Source organism: Pogonomyrmex barbatus, unplaced genomic scaffold (genome assembly GCF_055798465.1).
Source record: "Pogonomyrmex barbatus isolate J1 unplaced genomic scaffold, ASM5579846v1 scaffold8, whole genome shotgun sequence".
Taxonomy (NCBI): domain Eukaryota; kingdom Metazoa; phylum Arthropoda; class Insecta; order Hymenoptera; family Formicidae; genus Pogonomyrmex; species Pogonomyrmex barbatus.
The window spans coordinates 9,022,699-9,046,751 of record NW_028297182.1 but is presented as its reverse complement, the minus strand read 5'-3'; the positions used below and the strand labels follow the sequence as shown (position 1 = coordinate 9,046,751).

Here is a 24,053-nt window from a genome sequence, read left to right as displayed (position 1 = left end):
TTTTTTATATACACAGTTACACACACGCACACGCACACATACAATTTTTCAGAATCTTTTATTACCATGTTTATATGACTATTGCCATTGCCACTATTGACTATAACATTTTTTATCTTTCTTAGGCAAAAAGTTAATTGACAGAGGAAATGTTTTACTGTATTATATAAAAGAAAGAAGAACTCAATTTCGCGCAGTCATTTATTCTTCTCGTGTTGTTATCTTACGACGATTATAAACATCGAAAAATTCGTATCATCTCATTTTTTTTCACAAAACTCATAAACAAAACTCTTCGTCCACAATGCAGTCGTTCACCTTCACGTATCTTTTGTTCCTTTGCGGCTTCCTTGATTTCATAACAGGCGAGTCACTTCTGCAAGAAATTTTGTTGGATACACTCACGAATATAATAAAAACGGACAAAGAGTTGAATGGCTTTGAATTTCCTCCCGTGAAATTCCTCAGTACGGTAAGTTTATATCTTCATATTTAGAAACGATGATCGAGATATTTATTGTTTCAGTCAATTCTCCAAAATGTTATATCCGATAAGAATAAATACCCAACGAACAGAATATCTAAGATCGACATATAAAATACCTTTCAAAGTTTTTTATGAGATTTCTTAAAGAATTCTTAAAGATATCTTCCAGTTGTCTTATGCATCGATTTTAGACCTTCTGCTTATTATATATACACGATATATTATTGCATAATTTTATTTAAAATCAAAATCTGAATTTAATAAAATTTCCCCACGGTATAAATATGAACAGTTTTAATTCTCTTACTTAACGATATCTATATTTTTTTTTTATATTCTGGAATCAATTCAAATATTATCAGCTATGTTTAAAAATTATTAGATATATTCTTTTTGTTTTTAAATTTGTGATATTTGAAATATATTACTTGTTTTAATATGTGTATTATTTTCTTTTATAATATTTAAAACAGGCATCTATAATTTTAAAATCATTAAAACGAATTTTATTGTAAGCTTTTAAAGAATAAATATAAATAATTTTTAGTTCTTTAATTTTTTAACTTTTAAAATTATCTTTATTTTGCGTTCCGCGACCTTTAAATATAATCCTATCACAACCATCTGTTTAATGCCAAAAAATTTTGCTAAAAGATCAAAAAATTTTGTTAGATACGGATTTGAAAAATAATATTGTTAAATCAAAATAATTCACATAATAAAATCAAAATAGAAAGTTCAATCAAATTAGAAAGTTCATATAAATTGCCAAAACATAAAAAAATTGAATACAGTATTATTATTATTATTCGTAAATGTATCCCACATATAATTCGATGGTGCAATAAAGCTATTTTCCAGATTTGGCCAAAATTTTCAGATCTTTTAATAAAGCTGTTCTTTTGTGTATGTATAATCTATGTTAATTCAATGTGTTTAAATTTAAATCTTTCTTTATATGAATTAAATAGTTTTAGACATTTAATATAGGAGAAAAAACTCATTCTTCTTCTATTTTGGAAAAGAAACATGTATTTTATTTTAGAAATTTGTTTCAATTTTTTATCACTTTTGAGAAAATAATCTACCCGTATTTTTGCTAATCTCCCGTTCAGTCATAGAATTAATTTAATTTTCAATAGATTTTTAAGAGCGTTATTCGTGTTATTGATAATAAATAAAGTATCTTTATTTCTCGTAGCCACAAGTGATTGAAAAAGACGGTTATCCCGTGGAAGTTCATCATGTACAAACGGAAGATGGTTACATTTTAGAACTTCATCGTATTCCAAGTAAAAACATTTCTTCCTTACCTGTATTTCTGCAACATGGCATTTTAAGCTCCTCTGCCGATTGGGTCATAGCTGGCAAGGGAATTGCACTTGGTAGGACCAAGTGTTAATTAATCTTTAAAAATATCTCTGTTTATTATATACTGCCGATTGCAGTTTTATTTAAAAACTATTTAAAAAATTCCAAATCTTAAGAGAAAAATATACAAACGAGAATTTCTTAAAACAACATTCTAACGTATGTTTTATATATTTGAAACTTTTTTATGTATAATCTTAAAATATATTGTATATGTACATAATATACATGTAATTGATAAATCTTTTTCTAAAACTTGATCTTTATATTTTATGCTAAAAATTATTTAAATGTACATGTATTTTGCATGATATTTGGATTTTTCTGTTTAACTCACCCGGCAATAAAGATTAGCTTTTTAATAAAGCTTAGCTTTAATTTCATCTAATCGATATTTCTATTTAGATATAATAATAATTTAACATGAGAAGGAGCAGTATATAAGTTACAAATATTTAAATAAATATATATTTATATCGATAATGCAACTAACGTTTTTCTTCATATTAGCCTATTTGTTGGCTGATCAGGGATATGACGTTTGGATGGGTAATATCCGTGGAAATACGTATTCAAAAGCACACGTTTCTTTGTCGCCGTCAAATTCAAGATTTTGGAATTTCAGGTACTTGTGCTTAAAGAGATAAATAGTATGTCTGATTTAATTTAATAAAATTATTATATGGCAATATCTTTATACTTATATTAATGTGTATTTTATACTATATTATTGTAAATAATATCACATACATATACAACATATATATTACGCAAATCGAATTTCATTAGTTGGCACGAAATGGGCATTTATGATCTACCCGCGATGATTACGTATGTCAGGAATACGACATCGCAACAATTACACGCATATATTAGTCATTCAATGGGCACAACTGTTTCTTATGTGATGACATCGGAACGTCCGGAAATCGCCGAAAGAGTAAAATTGTTTATTAGTTTGGCACCGGTAGCTTTTATGAAACATATGAAAGGTCCACTTCGATTGTTTGCTCCTTTCGCGGGAAATCTTAAGGTAAAATTATTTATATGGAAATAATATGTTCTATTTAAACAAGGATTTGAAAAATTCTTCGAACTTTATTTTTATTTAGCAGAAATATTTTGATACTTATTTTATAAACAATTGAAGCGTTAAAAATTTAATAACAAACAGTAAAGAAAAATTATGTTTTTTAACTAATTTTAGATCAAATTTTCATATCAGTCAATTTTTTAGCAGAATTGTAATTCAAGATTCTAGAATACACTTAAAACATTTGAAGCATTTTTTAAGACATAGTTTATTAGACGTAGAAATTCCGACTTGTGATCTTTTATTTTAGTTTGAACAATTGAAAAAATATCTTGACATATTAACAATTTAAAAATATACGGTATTAAAAATTTATATTTACGTTTTATTTCTTCAAGTTTTAAAATTAAGATCAATACGATTCGCAGCTTTTAAGCTATGAATAAATTATGTATAAGCTGATTTTGTATATAATTCTTAATGACAATGTCGTTAAAAGTTATAAAATAAGTTTATTATTACGGTCACGAGACAAATTCGAATTCTTACAACGTATCGAGCTGTGACTTTACAAATACAATATATGATATAATATATGATAGAGAAACTGCGTAATAACAATGTAACGATAACATATAAACGATACTGAATATTATTAAGAATTATACAGAAATTATACATGTTAAAAAGTTTTTCAAATCTTTGAGATGTCTCGTCTAATACTCTTTAAAACTTAAACGATCGAACTACAAAACAGAACTGAATAAAAAATTCTCAAATGTAGTTACTCTTACATCTTCTTGGCCAAGACGAGTTATTGCCACAAAACTCTCTGTTACAATTTCTTGCTGGGCTTTTCTGCGACGAGACATCCATTCAGAGAAGACTCTGCTCCAACATCGCTTTTCTAGTAACTGGTATCGACAATGAGCAATTCAATATTGTAAGTATCTTACAAGTTACAATAAAAATACTTCTTCAAATGGCGTTTCGATTCTCCTCGTTTCACCTCGTACAATAACACTTTCAGATAAAATTTTATATCTGTTTCTTAGAGTTTAATACCTACAATTTTGGAGCATTATCCAGCCGGTACTTCGACCAAGACAGCGATACATTATATTCAAGAAATTAATCATGGCAGGTTTTGCAAATATGATTACGGTCGTAGGGAGAATTTAAAATATTACAATACACCGGAACCGCCGAGTTACGAACTCGAAAACATCAAGGCACCATTTGCGTTATTTTACGCTGAAAATGATTGGCTATCAGGCGTCGAGGTAAATTAATCCGTTTAAATAGATATGTAAGATATATATTGTTGATTAAAATTGATTTAATTTGACTATATATGCAAGTACTTATATATATATATATATACGGCTTGTATATATGGAATCAAAGAAGAACGTAAAATTAAACGAGAATACATGAAATTGTTTTAATTATTGTTTTTTTTAAGGACGTGAAAAAGCTTATGGGCCTGTTACCCAATATAGTGTACGAAGAGTTAGTGCCGTATTCTAAATTCAATCATTGGGATTACTTATTTGGGAAAAATATGGTTGAATTAGTATATAATAAGATATTGCAGATGCTTAAGAACTGAGTGAAGTTGTATTCCATATGAAAAATTGTAAATAAAGTATTTAGCATTTACATTTTCAAGCATTTTAAAGCCGAATTTTGATAATGCTTTCTTCGTTAAACGCAATCATTATTATAATTAAGTATATATGATAACCAACTATATATCGCTATATCTCATGCTCGTTGGTAAAAACACCTAGTATTAGGACAATCAGGAGATTTCAAATTCAAATCCTAGTTGGGATGACTTTTTGTAATAAGAATTTCCTGTAAGAAAACGGGGGTAATCATGTTTGAGAAATTCAAATATAAGGAAAATTGCATGTAGATTGCATTCTGATTTACATTCAGAGATTTACGTGAAATCATTTCATGCTTGTTATTTATCAAATGTTAAACTAATTTCAGATAAAATTGCTTTTAACAAAATTGTAATTTCAGATTCGAGAATACATTAAAAGACATTCCTTTCAATATGCAGTTTTCATTTTTTCATAGAATCTTCGACTTATATCAGTCTTAATTTATATTTGAAATAATCGAACGCGTTTATATTGGTTTGAAAGGCTATTATTAAAGACCATTATTACGTTGTAGAGGTAATAATAGTTTAAGATCGCCTAGTTTAATAATCGCCTTGTAGATAATTCGATAATTTCATTTTCCCACAATTTCTTGAAAAAAAAACGAAGGAATTTTATATTCATTTGACACAAGTGTTTATTGTAATATACGATCTATAAGAACTCATGATTATTCTGAATCATCCTTATATTTTTATATAAGTCACATTTGATAGTGTATGCTAGCTTCATAGACATAAAAAAATCAGGAGTAAAGCATTAATTAATAAAAAAAATAACACTACAAATAACTACAAAAATACATATTCGTTTTTAATTTCCTGTTTTTTTTTTCTTTGTGGATGTACTAACTTTAATTAGAAGCTAGCACAGCTATTGGTTTTAGCGAATCGGTTGAAGCAAAAAAATCGGAAATAAAGCAATTAATTAGCAAAAACAAATCGCACTGCAAAGATATGCACAGCCATTGGCTTTAACGAATTTTGCTGGAACGAAAAAATCGAAAATACAGCAATTAATTAGTAAAGAAATAGCAATTAATTTTTATATGCATATCCATAAAAATATATAATTACATTTAATTATATATCACTACATATATATTTATACAATTATTACATTTTTTTTTTAAATTTAAATCTTGTAATCATATTTAATTATATATATTTATATATTTTTATATAAATATATTTTATATATAATGCTTTATACATAATTATTATTATATTTAATTATACATAGAAAATTTTTTACTGTGTAGCTCTATCTTAAAAGGTGTTATAAATTTTTGAAATGTCATTTCTAATATTCGTTAAAACTTGAACGATTAAATTATGTAAAATGAATAAAATATCTTTACATAATTACAGTCAGTCTTACATAATTACAGTTAGTCTTACATCTTCTTGGCCAAGATATGTTAGCGCCGAGTTTTGATGATACAATTTCTCATTAGATTTTTTTGCAATAAAACATTTATCCAGAGAAGGCTCTGCTCTAATTTCATATTTTTGATTATTGGCTTTGATAATGAGCAATTTAATACTGTAAGTATTTTATGAGTATTGCAATGAAAATATATCTTTTATCAACATTTTGATCCTTATTATTTTGTATAAATTTTTAAATAATCAATTTCATATCTGTTTCCTACAGTTTGATACCAGTAATTTTTGAACATTTTCCAACCGAAATTTCAATCAAAACATTCGTACATTATACTCAAGAAATTAATTCTAACAGGTTTTGTAAGTATGATTACGATCATAAGAAAAATCTAAAGTACTACAATGCATTGGAGCCGCCAAACTACAATCTCGAAAACAACAAGACATAGTTTGCATTGTTCTACACTGAAAACGATTGGTTATCGGGCGTCAAAATAAATCAACATATTTATATTGATATATAAGATAAATATAGATATATTGATGATAAAAATTAATTTGTTTAAATGTGTGCAAATTAGGCTTGCATATGTAATCAAAAAAGAAATATAAGATCGAGAATTCAAAACTGTTTTAATTACTTTTTTTTAAGAATATGAAGAATCGCATTCTAAATTTAATCATTAGGATTACTTATTTGGCAAAAAAAAAATGGTTGAACTTGTGTACGATAAAATATTTCAGATCTTACGACGTCTATCTTAAGACGTATCGAGAGCTAAGTGAATAACGTTATATTAATGATGAAGAATATTCGTGATATCTTTAGGTAGATATAATTATATATTATTTTTCAAGAAATCGGGAATGGAAAATTAAATTTGAACATACAGGAGTTCATAATATAACTTTCTCCATTCCTAACTCTATATTTAGCTCCTTATTTTTGTTTATTGCGTGTTTGGGATCTAAAATATCGATGGGCATAATATCGATGGGATTACTGCGGAAACTAATCGCGCGCGTGAGGAACGATCGATAGCGGTTCGATTAATCGAGACGCCGGCCGGAAGGGAGCCATACCGGGACATACTTCACGACGTTTACGGTGGCGGTGCGTGCGGTCGCGGTTGCGAGAGGCGCACACTCTCTTATGCGACGAGAGAGGAACGCGATCGGCTGCGCTTCGATGCGCGATCTCTCGTTGACACACGTTGCGATCGCGTGACTCGAAGTAACTTCGACTTCCCTGTCGATTCGCCGCTGCCAGGGTTCACCCGTAACGAGGTTCTCTCTCGGCGCGTACGCGCACGGAAGGAAAGGAAAGAAAGAAAGAAAGAAATCGACGAGGATGAGCGATAAAGGGGACGTCGCGTCGGCACCGCCGGTGACGCCGGAGGACGCGGCCAGGGCGGAATTATACAAGGAGGAGGCGAACGAGTATTTTAAGAGTACGTACGTACGTGCGAAGGTTGTGGGAGCCGCGGGAGATCGGCCGGTTGTACTGTAACGTTTCGCATAGTCACGTGTGCCCCAAGTTAACCCCCAACCCTTCTATGATCTCGTTGAGGATCGAATCGCGTGAACAGTATCACCGCGTCGGGTAAACGTAAAAGAAAGCATTGAAGGTGACTTTTTTCGAATAGCATTCGAGACATTCTATAAAACATTAATTTTACTTCGATATTTTTCATTGTTCCTTTCGGCGGATACTTCCGGAAAAGAAATTCCTCTCGGTTCTCTCCCTCTCTCTCCCCTCCTCTCCCATGCCGGAACCAAAGAAGCGAGAAAAGAATGGGATTCCTGTCTCTTTGTATGTCTCACTATTGCTGTCTTTTTCTTTTCAGATCAAGTATATGACAAAGCTATTGAACTATATACCAAAGCCATAGACTTAAATCCATCAGTAGCCGTGTACTATGGTAACAGGAGTATTGCCTACCTGAAAACAGAATGCTTTGGTTATGCATTGACGGATGCGTCCAGGGCCATCGAATTAGATAGGAATTATGTCAAGGGTTATTATCGCAGAGCCGCTGCTTATATGTCCCTCGGCAAATTTAAACTGGCTCTTACAGATTATATGACTGTTAGGAAAGCGAGGCCCAATGATAAGGATGCAAAAGACAGGTACTTGGAATGTTCTAAGATGGTTACAATATCAAGATTTAATAAGGCAATCTCTGTTGAGGACAAGAAAAATATTGCTGATATTATTAATTTGGAAGATATGGGTAAGTTTATTATATATTGAATTTTAGAATATAATTTACTGTAATATATTTTTATGGTAGATATAATTACTCAATTACTTAAATCTTGTTAACTTATACAATGTCTACGGTAATAATAAATTATAATTTACTTTTCTCTTCATTGTACTATATTTTTAATTCAATATAGTAAAATATTATCTTTGGATATTTTATTTTTATATATTGAAACATGACGAAATGTTGCATAAAACAAAATGTGCATAAATAAAAATAATATGTTTGAATTCATTCTTTTTCAGCTATTGAAGATGAGTATACAGGGCCTAAATTGGTTGATGGAAATGTTACCTTGGAATTCATGAAAGATTTATTAGAGTGGTATAGAAATCAAAATAAATTGCATCGTAAATATGCTTACAAAATTCTGTTGGATGTTAAATCATGGTTTATGGCACAACCTAGTTTAGTAGATATTACAATACCAGAAGAAAAAAAATTCACTATCTGCGGTGATATACACGGCCAATATTATGACCTGCTTAATATATTTAAGTTGAACGGATTACCATCAGAGACTAATCCATATGTATCCTTTATAAAGACTAGATAGATGAAATGCAATTTCTATAATATTAACATTATATAAATGTTCATTAGATCCAAATTATTCATGGATATATTTCTTTTAACAGTTGCATATAGTTATTCAATGGAGATTTTGTAGATAGAGGTTCATTCTCAGTAGAATGCATATTTACTTTATTTGGTTTTAAATTATTATATCCAAATCACTTCTTTATGTCGAGAGGTATGTAATTGTTTCTTTTTCTTTTTCTTGACATTCTGAAATTCGAGTTTACATATTCACAATTTGTATATTTCTATTATGTTTAGGAAATCATGAATCTGCCACCATGAACCAAATGTATGGATTTGATGGTGAAGTAAAAGCCAAATATTCTGAACAAATGGCAGATTTGTTTACAGAAGTCTATAATTGGCTCCCTCTTGCACATTGTCTTAATCATAGAGTACTTGTAAGTATTATTTTTTTCATGTTCAATTTGCATGTAGATATTATATAAATGTTATGAATGAATTTATTACTTTTATTTCCAATTAATTTTTTTATAAATTGAGAAATATATAGAATGAGAATCAGATCAGGCTCAAACTCGGATCTATCAATTATGAGTTGTCCGTTTTCATAAAGAGTAATATATCATTTCGTGTTATTTATATATAATTTTCGTATTGATTTTGTATATCGGTTATCAGGTGATGCACGGAGGATTGTTTTCGCGGGATGATGTGACGCTACAAGAAATCAGAGAAATTGACAGAAACCGACAACCACCCGATGAGGGATTGATGTGTGAACTGTTATGGTCGGATCCACAACCGCAAATGGGCCGAGCACCTAGCAAGAGAGGGGTGGGCGTTCAATTTGGACCTGACGTCACGCAGAATTTCCTTAGGATAAATTCTCTCGACTATATTGTGAGAAGTCACGAAGTCAAGAACGAGGGATACGAAGTAGGACATGATGGGAAGTGTATCACAGTATTCTCCGCTCCAAATTATTGGTACATTAAATACAATATTAATGCACTATACTAATTCATTATATTTACATTACAATATGACTTTTATAATATAATATTTTATTGAATCTCAGCGATACCATGGGTAACCGAGGTGCCTTTATCACACTTAATGGCAGTGATATGAAACCTTATTTCACGTCGTATGAAGCAATGGTATGTACTTTATTTGCAGATTATACTTGTAATTTAAATGAATTGTTTGTTTTTGTCATATTTCATTTGCTATATACAAACATACATCTATTTTGATGTTACAGCCTCATCCAAATGTAAGACCGATGGCTTATGCCAATTCCTTACTAAAGTTCATGTGCTAGTGGAACATCTTCTAGGTATTATTGCAAAGTGAATAATAACTAAAATATAAGTAGTCCAATCAAAGTGTGCATAATATATTTGATACTGAAATAGAGAAGATAAGAGACTTAGGTCCCCCGCAACAATAATTATTATATTCTTTCTAGGAGATTGCGACGATTCCCTGTATTATAAAGTACATGAGAATGTATAATATTGATGGGTACAAAAGAGTGAGAAAAGTTTGCTTATTTTTACGACAGGCAAACAAATCTATCAAATTTTTCTTATCTATGATAAGAAAATACAGCTCATCACACAAACACTAGTGATTTGTGTTCGTTTGTAATAAAATGGCGCGAAGAGAACGTTTCTATTTTGTACCCTCAATCTACACGACCATCTTGCTCGTTAAAGATACCTACTTGCGCGTGGACATAAAAAAAAAGTAAAAGCATTTTCATCTCGGAGATAGTTCTATGAGGTTTTAACTTTATAATCTATTATTTATACGAAGCGCTGAATCTTATACTTTAAATTGATTCTTTAGCGATCAACTGGTGGAATGTCAATAAAATATAGTAATTATTATGAGAGAATACATAAATGCATATGCAAAAACTAGCATAATTATGTAGAACAATTTCCAGCCGATCACTATTGTCACGTTATTTGTGACAATTTTTTTACAAATCTATTGTGATTGGAGGGATTTCTTTGATCTAACATTTTGTTTTTTGTTAATAATAAATGATGTTTATGATGTACATATATAAATTGATTTTATTTTAAGCGGATAATGAGATAATAATACATAATGAATGCGTTAAGCGTTATAAAGTTACGAAAAATAATGAGTAATCTTCTCTGGTAAATTGTTTCGATTTCCATGAGTTACATTCAGTATTTTAATTCTCTCGTCTGCGTGTAATTTCTTAAACAATACCGCGTGTTGTTGCGGTACTTTGTGTATTTGTGGGATAGTTCCAATCACGAAAGCTTTCTTGGAAGAATCGAAAAATATATCCGTTACTTTCTTCTTGAAGTTTTCGCTAAATAATTCCATTTTGCCGATTTCATCGACAAGCAATATATCCTGCAATGACGACATTATTAATATTATTGAGTCATGACAACGATTAAAAATTCATTTTGAGATAAATCATTATTCTTACGGTGTCTAAATCCAATATTGGGAGTGCTATAACTTCGAAATTATCCAGGAAAACGCGATAGTTCCCTACTTGATACTTGAAAGCTTTTTGAGCCTCTGTTAAATTTCTATCCGTAAAAAGAGATTAAATATAAAACAATATGCGTTTAGTTACATGTCGTTATGTTACTATTGCTATTATCGTGATGTAATGTTATTAAGCAAAAACGCACTTTAACCGTGCCAAGGATAATCTTTTTTCGGGATCTTTCACTCCCACGATGTCAAAGCCGATCCTAGAGCCGCTTCGATCTCGTACTTCTTCCGTGTAAAATCCATCAAATCTGCTACCTCTTTTTTCTAATATTGACGCAATCTTTTTGCACACCGTAGTTTTACCTATGCCTATAACATTTTTTCTCTACTAGCAATTAGTTTTTCAATATTAATACAAAAGAAACAGTTTTTGTCTCTCTCTTGGAAAGTTGTTATATATGTTGTCTCACTATGTGTTTGTATTTATTATTAGAAATCACGAGATAATAACAGAGAATACTTAATAATCTATGTAAAAAGATGTTATTTTATTCTAATTTCTGCACGAAAAAAGAAAATGTGTATCAATTTACAAACTTTACATTATTTTCCAAATAGGAAATCTCGCTAAATATTCGAGTGATATTTAAAATATCTGAGTATTAACTCGAGTATTGACAACAAAGACAACACGTTGGATTTTAGTTAATAACATAATATACATTAATCATACCTAAAAAAAAATTTAGAAAATAATTATAAAATATAAAGAATTAATTTCTGGAATTTTATGTAAAGTGCATAAAGACAATTTTTCTTGAAATAGGAACATATCCTGTGCATGTGCGTACGCAATATGCGTGTGTGTAGTCGATTGTGTGCAGTAGGGCGTGTGCAGGTACACATAGGAGATATAAAAATGAGTCAACTTTTAATTAATATTTTCATTATGAGATCAGCGCTTTGCATTTCATTCGAATCCCTCCCCCCTCTCCTAACCTGGTGGACCCGTGAGTAGTACGTGCAAAGGCCGTGACGCGCCGCCAGCTTCCATGATTCTCGTCACTGTTTACTTCCGAATCTCTCGTAGGGAAACGAATGTGACAGATAATTTCCACTGTCGCGGGCGAACGTCGTCGATAGTCTCTTGGTGCGTTTCGACGATCATGAATTTAGGCGGCGTTTGTGACGCGAGGATGCGGCTGCACGCGGCGTTCAGGTTGCGGCGTTTTTGCGACGCTATTACAACTGGTGACGGTAGCAGCAGTAACAGCAACAACAACAACAGCAGCGGCAGCAGCGCCGGACAAGCGTTGGAACGGTAGATGCGACCCCGCGGGGGAGGGAGGATCGAGTAGCGATCAGCTGATCGGGCTGGACGAACAGCGACGGGAGGAGACAGACGGTTGGCCGTTCGGAATACGGATTGGCGCGGCGGTGATAGTGGTGGCGGCGATCGTGACGGTGTAGTAGTGAAACTTCCGGTAAAGGTTGAAACGTTCGGCCGAGCGTGTGTGTATACACCGAACCGTGCGTCGTGGCGTTCGGAACGGATCCACGATCCCCCGCGACCCGTCGCCCCGTATCATACGGAACCTTTCGCTCTCGCGCAACTGTCTCATGTGGGATTTCGGGACAACGTGGATCATAGACGAGTAGACGATTCGCTGGCGACGTGGGTCTCTGCCGTAGCTTAAGACCGGTATAGACCCATTGGCGTGAGGTAAACAGCGAGGGAGGAGACGAAGAAGGCGGAGGTGGTGAAAGAGGCGGAGGAGGAAAAGGAAGAGGAGAGGAGGAAAGCGACGACAAAGAGGTGGAGAAGGAGAAGGCGGAGGAAGCGCGGCGATCGCGACGTGATCTCGATCTTGCTCGATCTGCGCCGATCCGGTGCTGCGCGAAGGGGAGAGCTCGGCTCTTTCGCTGGTCGCTCTAGGCGACGCTCGTGCTCGTCCACCCACGCGCATCGGGCACGGGGAGAATAGTAAAACGCGTGGGGTTCACCCGCGAGTGGAGGAGGTCGAAGCGACGACGGGAGGAGAGTCTGCGGTGACGGCGTCGACGACAACGACGACGACCACCGTCACCACTACCATCACCACCACCACCACCATCACCACAATCACCACCACCACGACGAGGATGCCGACAACGGCGACGACGGCGTCGTCGTCGCGCAGCGACCAGTGCCGAAAGGAGGATCGTCCACCGCCAGCCTCCGACGAGGAGGCGGACGGCCGCGTTCGATTCCGCGCCGGCAGCCTCCGGCGACGTCGTCGACGGCTGCGGCAGACGTGTGGGGATGGCGTCGACGCCGCGGTCGCCCATCCGTCCGAGTGCAGCGCGCTGTCGTATGTGCTTGCGCGACAGATCGACGACAAAGTCGACTATTGCCGTACTCTGGTTAATGCCAGATTCGAGAACTCCGAGAACCTCTACAGGAAGGATCTGCTGTCTCACTACGGATGTGTTAACGCGATCGAGTTTTCCAATCAGGGGGATCTGCTCGTTTCCGGTGAGTTCCAACGGCACGATTTTCGCCGCACACTCGGAAAGAGACGAGGACTGCCATAACTCACGTTTTCGTCCACTTCGATCGTCACGTAATTCGCATCAGGACTTGGAACGACACCGTCTTGGTGGTTAATTCAATGTCAAATACAAAAAACTTTTTTACTATTATTATTATTATTATTACATTTATTTGTGTTTAGAAGCTTACAAATGTTCCAACTAGATTTTGATCAACTCTGATTTTTCGATGAATTTTACAATATTTATTATATCTTTTTTGCGTTCTTTATTACACAGTCAATGTCGAATGAATTTAATGATTTTAATCAAAATATCGATCCTCATATTGAAAAAAATTTTTGTTTTTTTTCCTTCAAAATAAGAGTATACATATATCCATAAAACAATACGACTATTTTTAAAATTTTTCTAGAATATATATCTAATAATAGATTTAGAAATATATATCTAATAATAGATTTAATCATGCGTACGAATTGCGTGTAATGTTCTATTTTTGCAGGCGGTGATGATAGAAGAGTTTTGTTATGGAGAGTGGAACAGGCGATACAGGGCATGGGCAAGCCCACTGTGATGAAATCGCAACATGTTAGCAATATATTTTGCCTTGGTTATGATAGCAGCAAGACTAAGATATTCTCCGCAGGGAACGACGATCAAGTCATAGTCCACGATTTGCGAACGTAAAGCACTTCTTCCTGATAATATGATACTTGTAGTTTTAAGAGACGTAATCTTTGATATTGCTTTGATATTGCAGGGGCGAATCTCTCAACATCTTCTTGCATGAAAAGCCTGTCTACGGGCTATCTATTCATCCGCACAATGACGATGTCTTTGCTAGCGCCTGTGACGATGGAAGAGTTCTCATTTACGATATACGTAGCAACAGCGCTATGGAAACTTTGGCACAATACAAAAGCGCCTTCCACTCTGTCATGTTTAATCCCGCCGACCCCAGAATGCTCGCTACTGCCAATGCTAAAGAAGGTGTTAGTATGTGGGACATACGGAAACCATTGGAGTAAGTGAATAAATATGCGGTCCGATAAAATCATTGTGTAACACACTTTTGTTGGAAACATAGTAATAATATAGCGATTTCAAATAGTTAATTGTCATACCTTTATCCACAGGCCTGTATTGTGTTATGGAAGCCCGCAACAAAGTTGCATGAATGTCAGATTTAATTCGATGGGCAATCGATTGCTGGCCTTACGAAGAAGACTACCACCAGTTCTTTACGCAGTCGAGTCTCCCACATATTTATGTGAATTCGATCACCCAGGATATTATAATAGCTGCACTATGAAATCGTGCTGTTTCGCCGGCGAGAACGACGAATATGTTCTTTCTGGTAAGTGATGTATATGATAACATAAATACATTCTAATTCAAAGAAATTTCAATATATTCTTGTAGGAAACGAAAAATTAATGAGTTTATTATTTGTGACAGTGGTGATGTCATATCATTTCTATCAATGCCCTTTGATTTTAATTTCATAATTTAATTTATTTTTTATCATTCTTGGTTTTAAAAATTAAAAAAAGATAATAATTTAAACCAAGAATAAAATTAATCTATTAGTAGAAATATTAGCAGAAATATTAGTAGAAATATTAGTCTGTATGATTGTGAGCTTCTCTTTCAATTCTTGATTTTCTTATTTATACTTAATTAACTTTTTTTGACTTTTTATTTCGTATAATTTATCATTTTTTTACTTCTACAACTGGCTTATTTCAAAATCTTCACACGTGGCACACTATTCTGTGATATTTGATTCTAAATTTTTTGAATAATTTTAAAGTGCTCAACTTTTCACTCAACTATTTATAGTTGTTGAACTCTAATAGCATAAACATTTCTGAACATTTGAAATTCAAAACGAATTTGAAACTATAAATATACTTTAAAACATATACGATTTGCTATAAGATGTATGCTATATGCGAAGATTTAAAAGAAGATTCAAGCTGGCGATAAAAATAAAAGATGATACAATTAAAAAAATAATTGCATCAAATATTTATTATTAGTTGATAAATAAAGCAGTGAAATTGAATTTAAGTTATTTATTCATCCTAAATATATTAAAAATTTTTGTGTACTAAAATGTCACTCTGTAAAGTTTAATTTTTTTGTTCTGCATGTCCAAGAAAGACATTTCGAATGTTCAGATATTTTTATCATACAATCATGAATAGAAATCATAACCAGCAATAAATATATATATTTTATGTATTAAATTTGTAGGTTCAGATGATTTTAATTTGTACATGTGGAAAATTCCTCCCATGGAAGGCAAGGCTTGGGTAGAATCTGCTCATATGGTATTACGTGGTCATAGATCGATTGTTAATCAAGTTCGATACAATCAAGCAAGCTGCATCTTTGCATCGTCTGGCGTTGAGAAGATTATCAAGATCTGGAGCCCGTTTCCGCTTGGAACCGGATGTTTAGGAGGATTAAAGGTTGTTTGTTATTTATAATGTAATAATTCTTTACAAACTACGATTACAATTTGGCGTTGTTTGTCATGTTTATTTATTTTTGTTTTGTTTCAGAGAGACGCCGGTAAACGCGAAAGACAGCGTCGGGTATTTACACATGATGAATATATAGGACTGGTTTTACGTAGCGGACAGTTCATGACGCATGATTATAGTCACCAATCAACTAAGGAAGACCCGCGAATGATGGCCTTTTTTGATTCTCTCGTACAGCGTGAGATCGAAGGCTGGAGTTCCGAGGATGTGCCAACGCCACATACGCCCAGCGATTCTGAAATAAATCCGGCAACGGGCGAGCCATACAGCGCGACAGAAGGCGATGGTATAAAAGATAATTCCTTATTATTAGAAAACCACATAAGATTTATATATAAAGTGAAAAATATTAAGCTACGAAATATGATTATCGTTATAAAATCGGATAGCAGGAAAATTTTATTAATTCTATTTTTCTTGCTTGAACAGTTTGGTAATTGTAGGCATATTTCATATTTTTACTTTACAATGCATAAATATTATAAAATTATTATTGCAAAAGATAATTTTTATACGTAGCTCTGCTTAATTTTTCACTCTAATTTCTGTATGATTTCAATTATTATTTTTTCCAGATTCAGTAGAATAATGTAATATATCGTTATTCTCTTCATCATAGATACCACAGCATCAGAAGGTGGTGTAGCTCCTGAAAGACCATTAGAATCGCCAAATCGTATAACTCGGCTTATCGCAAATCGCAGAGAGAAACTCATGCGAATGGCCGCGATGGAGCGATCTGCCTCGGATTCCGCTAGTGAGGGAGACAACACTCACACGAGACGTAGATCCAAATCGAAATCGAAGTCGAAGAGTGTTAAAAGAAAACATACCAGACTTTCCGGCAGAAGAAGACTATCCGCTAGACGAAAGTGCACTGTGTTAAAAGTCAATAGTGATTCAGACAGTGACGACGAACGACCAGTTGACGCAGCTCAACCCAGTACTAGTTCCGGGGTGATCTTCCGAAGATCGCGATACGTCGCCAGCGCCATCGAGAAAGATGATAAGAGTTCGAGTTACAGCAGCAGCAGCAGCAGCTGTGTTTATGAAGACATTGTCGCTATCAGTAAACGAAAACATTCTAAAACTGATTCGGATACGTCCGTGAAGACGCACAAACGTAAGCATCGAAAGTGCAAAAACAGTTCTCGACACGATAGTTCTGGTAAGAGCCAAAGTAAACGACAGAAGCTCGATGACGACTCGGAGGAAGAGGAGAAAACTAGCTCGAGAAATTGTGTGAACGGTAACACTAGTAAGGATATTAGTAACTGTCGTGAAGATGGACCGTCGACGCCAAGCAGCAAATCACTTCAAGTTCCTTGTACACCTGACAGCGGTATCAAATCGGGTATCTCATCCACAGAGGGGAAGAATAGCGAACGAACACGTAAGGAGCGAAACAATAGAGGCGTGGACGATAGTTCAGATGAGCAAAAACTGAAACGTTTAGAGTGTTTCCGGAAAAAGGTAGAGGAGTTGGCGAGGAGGAGCTATCGTAATCGGTCTACGGCTCAGTCTCAAGCAATTTCGACCACGAGTGATTCTTCCGATTAAGCGCTCACGTTTTACTCATCGAAATCCCTGCCCTCCCCAACGTGCTCTACTCCGATCTCCCATTCCCTTTCCATTTGTACATAATGTAATCTGTGATTCCTTGAAGTATATTTTTATAACACTAAGTTGATCACGCGTGAGCGATGCGATTGATTTCTTTTTTTAAAATCATCTTTTTTAGATCTTACCATCTGTCTTTGATCCCATCTTTCTAAATGTAATTGTGCTTTCCTTCTTGCAATTTTTAAAAATTTTCATTAAAATCCTAATATATTGCCAATTTTTTCGCGACGTTTTGTAACTCGAGTCATTGTTTAGATAGGCGGAAATTGTAATGTTGTTTGGTACCAACCCTATATCTATTGTCCCGCGTAATGCCATTGCGACTGTCTTTGCTTGATAATTCTCAGACAGTCAATCCATTATTGTGAGGTGGATGTTTTGCTGATCTGATCGTGTAAATCGCATATAATCGAGACAGAATTGCGGCGAAACGGAAACCGTACTGTAGACGCGAATTAACACATCCGCATTAACTTCAAATATTTGCGGCAACTCGGCTAATGTGTACCATTGACATGGTTTGTGCGTTGGAAAGTAATTAAAAGTAATAAATTGGTATACATTTTTTTCCTATGTGTTGAACTTTGAAGAATTATTGTAACTATATTACATTATTTAATCTTGCATTTATATACATCTTTATTAACCGATTACGAATAAACGAAAAGAAAAAACAAAAATGTAACAAATCTTGCGTGAGAGATTTATTATTCTGCAATTATGGCTTGTCTCTATAATTGAGGAACAGGTTTCTTCCGTTTCCACTTCTTCGACTTGTGTGTATATATATATATAGATGAGTGTTGACTAATGTAAGTGATGTCATTGTGGTATTGAGCACCACATCCGCCGGCAAATAATTTTTCACTTTTCATACAGATACGAGTTTATTCAGACACGTGAAATCTTTAAAGACGTTAATCGAGATGTTTCGCGCACACGCGAGTTTACCGTATTTTTGTATACGAACTCTAATTTCCTTTCTAGTGATCGTGACACACAATTCGTTGGCGTATAATATTAATTTACTCAATGCTAAGATATTCAAGGATCCTGTACACAGATCGAATGGACGTGGAAGTTACTTCGGATTCTCGGTAGCTTTATACGCGGGTGCAAAGGAATCTTTGTTACTTGTCGGAGCTCCGCGAGCAAACTCTAGCGAACTGCCGTTCGTGACAGAACCGGGAACGGTCTTTAAGTGTACGATGAATGGTATGTGCAGAGAATGGGTAATTGATAGGACTGGGAACGGTCCACACCCTCGTAAGAAATTGATCAATCAGATAAAAAATAATGCTTGGATCGGTGCGACTATTGCCGTTCAGAACGAGACGGAGGCCAGAGTTATGGTGTGTTAATTTTTATATCGTCATCATTATTGGATAGAACTTGAAATCTCTATGTAAATTCACGAAGTTAAAATTGATTTTTATTTTTTTATAAAAGATATTTGTCAAGTGGTGTGATTATTGCAAACATATTTATATTAAGTATTTAAACAAATCTAATCTGATAAACTTAACTTTATCGAATTTAGTTGTAAGACAAAAGTTTATCTTTACTTCTATTGACTAAATGACTAAATTTTATGAATAAATATTGTCACACGCAAATCAGTCTAGAATATTAGAAAATGATGTAAAAAATTATCAAACTTTGAAAGCTTTATTTTCTAGAAATTTAAAATTGTAAAATTTATCTTTTTTTATAAAAGCAAAAAAGCGCACTTGCAAATTCAAGCGCATATGCGATCTACATAAAATCTAGATAAAAGAAAATATAAATAGAAAGATATACAAATGCTTCTTCATCAAGTAGTTTTGATGACAGGTTTGTGGACCGCGATGGATAAATAACATCATAAATGACAACAAGCCTAATTGGTACCTGAACGGCATTTGCTACGCGACATTGGCTATCAACGCTAATGCATTTGAGAGAGAAGCGGAGGAGCTCCTGTTACCAATTTCGGATTTTAATAGCCAAATCACGTCCAAGAACAACATAGGAATTTACAACTACGGGGTGGGACAAGTTGGTTTCTCCTTGTACATGAATACGCGACATCGTGATACCGTGAATGTCGCAATAGGCAGTCCAGGTGTACACAACTGGAAAGGCGATGCGATATTAGCTGTCGCTTCGATGAGTGGTCCATTTGATCACACGGTAATTCCCTCAGTCGCTAGAGAGCAACAAATTCATAGCTTCAATTATTTCGGTAAAGACATATTTCCTACCACTTTTCTTTTAAAGTAAACGTAAGCAATGGACGAACATGCCAATCACTGATTTCAGAAATATTCTTTCTTGTTGCTACAATCGTTTGTGGCTCTGAAACAAAACAGAAAGCATATATATATATATATATATATATATATATATATATATATAAGTTAATATTTGCATTTACAAAAAATAGTATGCTCTAAAGATGGTACATCTAAAGACGAAGATATTTCAAAATTGTATCTTTTTTTCTGTATATCTTGTCTTATCTTCACAGAGTTTTATATCTTAAATGTCCGACCATTGATACATCTGATCTCTTTCGAATCTGTGTACATACAATCTTGATTTTCAGGATATGCCATCACAGCGGGTACTTACTTCAACGAGCAAGATGTCTGGTACGCTTCCAGCGTACCAAAAACCGTGAATATGTACGGGAAGGTCTTTATATTTATCTTTCCTCCTAAAAGTAATCAGCGTATGTTTATCAAAACGGTAGTGTACAGTCAAAATTACGGCGAGTTTTTTGGTGCCGCATTAACATCGTGCGATGTCAATAATGATCGCAAACATGAATTGATCGTCGGTGCACCGCAATGGTCCAGAGACATGGACGAAGGTCGCGTCTACATCTTTACAGTGCGGCATAAAGTATGTACGGATCAGAGAATAATTTTAAATAATTTACATTTAATTCCTCATTAACGTAGATTTAAACGTTTACTGTTACATTTAATCCTTACTTTAAAACGCTTCTTGGCGATTTGAATATTTCTTATAATTAAGAAGTAAAAAAACATATATTCATTTCTACTATTTAGATTGACTTTAATCTTGGTTTAACTTATTTTTAACTTATCTTTCTTTTTTTTTTAGTTCTAAGATTTAGGAAAAAATAAAAAATAAATTAAAATTGATAGATATAAGTTCTCTAAAAATTGAATTTTACGCAAAACGCAGGACAATTTCGAAGAACTGCAGACAATCGAAGGTGAGGTCTTTGGAGGTAGATTCGGATCTACCGTGATGTGCTTGGGTGACATCGACTACGACGGCTACGGCGATATCGCCGTTGGTGCACCTTACGAGGAAGAGAGCGGCGGTGCGGTGTATATCTTCAATGGAAACAAAAGAGGTATTTCCCGGAAGTATAGTCAGAGAGTGATCGGCTCACGATTTTCGCCAACGATGCGGGGATTTGGCATCTCTATCTCAGAACCTCGTGATGTGAATCGCGACAACTATCCTGATATCGCTGTGGGTGCTTATCTATCCAGCGAAGTGGTTCTGCTGAGATCCGTGCCGGTTATCACGGTGAACATAACATTGGTGCAACTGCAAAAAATCAAACTGCTGAGAAACACAACGTCCTTCAAGATCGACATGTGGATGTCTTACGAAGGCGTATACGTACCTGACAATCTGCGTAAGTAGTGGCTAATGGCCTTCTAACTTATATTTGTTCATTTATAAATTTTTTAATGCAACGCCACATGCCCATCTCCTCGTATCAGTTTATTGCCAAATTTATCTGTCACTCCAGGAGTTACCGCGATCCTGAAGATCGATTCATTGCACGGCAGGGCCACGTACCGGAAGCAGAAGAGTAGCGATGGAGCACAGACCTACATACTGCGTTACACGCTATTTAAAGCTACGATCACGAGCGATTTGCTTGAGCTACATCTAATGGTACATATATTTTAATATCCGTTGGCATTGATAATTTTTTTAGTATACTGGATTCACATTTTTGTACGTTCTAGGAGAATATTCAAAATATAATAGATCCGCTTGAAATATCAGTGTCAATACAATTAGAAGATGATCTTTATGCGAGAAACGAAAACTCATCTTGCGCATCTTGCATCGTGCTAAACAAGTTTCGTTCGAAGACTGAAGATTTCATAAAGTTACCGTTCGCCGTGGATTGCGGCGAGGATAATGTATGCGTGTCTGATCTCGGCGTAGCGTTGTCTACTGACTTGGTTTCGGGTAACAGGTACATCATCGGTTCGACTCCGATAATTACTCTGCGCGTTGACACTTACAATCGCGGCGAACCAGCGTACCAGACTAAAGTGCGCATCTTCACCGAGGTTTTATCATTAGCGAGTATCCCACCCGAGTGTATGGAAGACTCTGGCGTGAGCGGCATGCTGGATGTAATCTGCGAGATTGGTAACCCGTTTAGAACGAATGTACGATGATTTTTTTCATGTGCATAGATAGACTCTAGCGATGAATAAAATATGAATCAATTTGTTATCTTGCAGAAAACTTTAACGCTGCAATTGGACATGAGCACGATGAGGTACGACATTAAGGAGGTGAAATTACAAGTGAATATCAGCTCTCAAAGCGAGGAGGCAAATTGGAATGACAACAGTTACACTATCACTGTATACTTTGACGCGGACATCGATATAGCGATTGCCGGGTTGGTACATCTCGATAAGAACGTTCATCTGAAAGATATTGCGATTTTAATTTCATTGCTGTTTTCATTAGGAAGGCACAGGAAAACTTGTACTCGTATCTGCGCGAGAATGAGAAGAAACCGCTGAACAATATTAGGTTTCAACACTTTTACGAAGTGCAAAAATTCGGCGTCAGTCCTATTGAAGAAGCAGTATTGACTGTGAAAATTCCAATACGTCTTCGCCGACACGATACCGAAGACGTGGCGATTGTCAGTATCAATGATACTATTGGCAAAATGGACGGACATCAATTTTACTGCAGTGATTCAAACGAAACTGAAATATTTTCTGTAGCGTCTAAAAAGATTGCCATGAACAATGCAGTTATGGTGAATTCCACGAATAATAAAACGCACGAGAAATTCAGCATAGAAGAAAATATACCTATGAACGTACCGTCTGAAAACAGAACATTCTTCATTAATTGTACAAGTAATGTGATACAATGCGTACAAATCAGTTGCAGATTGGGTCCGTTCATAAGTTCTTTATCTGTTGCGAAATTTTTGGTAACATTAGATCTGCAGTTATCGAATTTTCCTAGTAAATATAACATTATTAAACAATATAGAACCGATAGAAGAAAAGCTACTTATGAATATTCTTTCATTGCAGATGATGTGATAAAGCATAAAGATATCATATTTTACGTGACGGAAGGTAGCATTGTGATAAAGCAACCTAACAATATTGCTCAAAGAGAAAATCATAAACAAGACGACATTTTGGTTGCAACAACATTTTTGGGTTCGCCAATAGCTCAACGGATAGCAATTTGGATAATAGTGCTCTCGGTGATCTTAGGAATTATATTATTGATATTGTTAATATTAGGTTTAATAAAGATTGGGTTCTTTAACAGAAAGAAGAAGTTGGAACTTGAAGCGTTGAAAGCCGAAGCTGATGTACGTTTAGCATTTTCGCTATATTTCGTAAATGGAAATTCTCATTTTAATTCCTCGTAATTATTGTTAATTACTTTATTAAACAGCAATTCGCGTTTCAGAAAAAATATAATGTGATACTGGAAACAACATCTTCGACGGAAGCTCTTGATCACAATTGAGTACACACAATTAATATAGAACATATCAGATTCTTAATATATATAATATAAATGCATTCCATTTTATAATGTATTTTATTTTCTGATAAACAATTATATAATTGTCATTATATACTATCATTATATTTCCAATATATAATGCATATATATCTTTTTCTACAGCATGCTTTTGTAAAATAATAAAAAGTTTTTATAAAAATATTAAAAGATTATTTTTATCTTGTTGTTATAATTCATAATTAGATGTTTCAAAAAGTTTAAAATTAAAAATATTGTAGTTAAAAAATATTATATA

The 24,053-nt window shown here is 34.4% G+C and overlaps 5 protein-coding genes across 9 annotated transcripts; 4 read left to right on the top strand and 1 right to left on the bottom strand.

Annotated features, from left to right (window-relative positions):
- Nucleotides 1–4: 4 nt before the first annotated feature.
- LOC105427021 (lipase 3-like) lies at nt 5–4,960 on the top strand. Its single transcript, XM_011638541.3, has 7 exons — nt 5–472; nt 1,689–1,872; nt 2,369–2,483; nt 2,648–2,891; nt 3,676–3,834; nt 3,947–4,174; nt 4,357–4,960. Exons 1-7 carry the CDS (start codon nt 305–307, stop codon nt 4,501–4,503), a joined length of 1,245 nt encoding a protein of 414 aa, XP_011636843.2. The 5' UTR covers nt 5–304; the 3' UTR covers nt 4,504–4,960.
- Nucleotides 4,961–7,029: 2,069 nt separating this feature from the next.
- On the top strand, nt 7,030–10,852 carry PpD3 (protein phosphatase D3). The gene is made up of 9 exons (XM_011638538.3): nt 7,030–7,406; nt 7,803–8,189; nt 8,471–8,757; nt 8,874–8,979; nt 9,066–9,208; nt 9,450–9,757; nt 9,850–9,931; nt 10,036–10,110; nt 10,243–10,852. The coding sequence occupies exons 1-8, from the start codon at nt 7,307–7,309 to the stop codon at nt 10,093–10,095; spliced, it is 1,473 nt and encodes a 490-aa protein (XP_011636840.2). The 5' UTR covers nt 7,030–7,306; the 3' UTR covers nt 10,096–10,110; nt 10,243–10,852.
- Nucleotides 10,832–12,405, bottom strand: LOC105427019 (cancer-related nucleoside-triphosphatase homolog). Its single transcript, XM_011638539.3, has 4 exons — nt 12,264–12,405; nt 11,462–11,633; nt 11,251–11,356; nt 10,832–11,171 (listed from the first exon to the last, which is right to left on the bottom strand). The coding sequence occupies exons 1-4, from the start codon at nt 12,316–12,318 to the stop codon at nt 10,917–10,919; spliced, it is 588 nt and encodes a 195-aa protein (XP_011636841.2). The 5' UTR covers nt 12,319–12,405; the 3' UTR covers nt 10,832–10,916.
- A 1,001-nt stretch (nt 12,406–13,406) lies between these two features.
- On the top strand, nt 13,407–18,663 carry LOC105427016 (DDB1- and CUL4-associated factor 5). 4 transcript variants are annotated; one of them, XM_011638534.3, is made up of 7 exons: nt 13,407–13,779; nt 14,302–14,482; nt 14,560–14,823; nt 14,936–15,156; nt 16,059–16,276; nt 16,370–16,637; nt 16,971–18,663. In XM_011638534.3, the coding sequence occupies exons 1-7, from the start codon at nt 13,407–13,409 to the stop codon at nt 17,909–17,911; spliced, it is 2,466 nt and encodes an 821-aa protein (XP_011636836.2). In that variant the 3' UTR covers nt 17,912–18,663. The 4 variants fall into 4 exon arrangements, with proteins under 4 accessions (XP_011636836.2, XP_025074041.2, XP_025074042.2 ...); XM_025218256.2 differs by having other exon boundaries at nt 13,420–13,903; XM_025218257.2 differs by having other exon boundaries at nt 13,420–13,906.
- A 151-nt stretch (nt 18,664–18,814) lies between these two features.
- LOC105427017 (integrin alpha-8-like) lies at nt 18,815–23,965 on the top strand. 2 transcript variants are annotated; one of them, XM_011638536.3, is made up of 10 exons: nt 18,815–19,326; nt 19,808–20,198; nt 20,562–20,860; nt 21,170–21,635; nt 21,753–21,901; nt 21,976–22,410; nt 22,486–22,649; nt 22,721–23,235; nt 23,308–23,597; nt 23,699–23,965. In XM_011638536.3, exons 1-10 carry the CDS (start codon nt 18,901–18,903, stop codon nt 23,756–23,758), a joined length of 3,195 nt encoding a protein of 1,064 aa, XP_011636838.2. In that variant the 5' UTR covers nt 18,815–18,900; the 3' UTR covers nt 23,759–23,965. The 2 variants fall into 2 exon arrangements, with proteins under 2 accessions (XP_011636838.2, XP_088940447.1); XM_089084321.1 differs by having other exon boundaries at nt 22,721–23,597.
- The last annotated feature ends 88 nt before the right edge of the window (nt 23,966–24,053 follow it).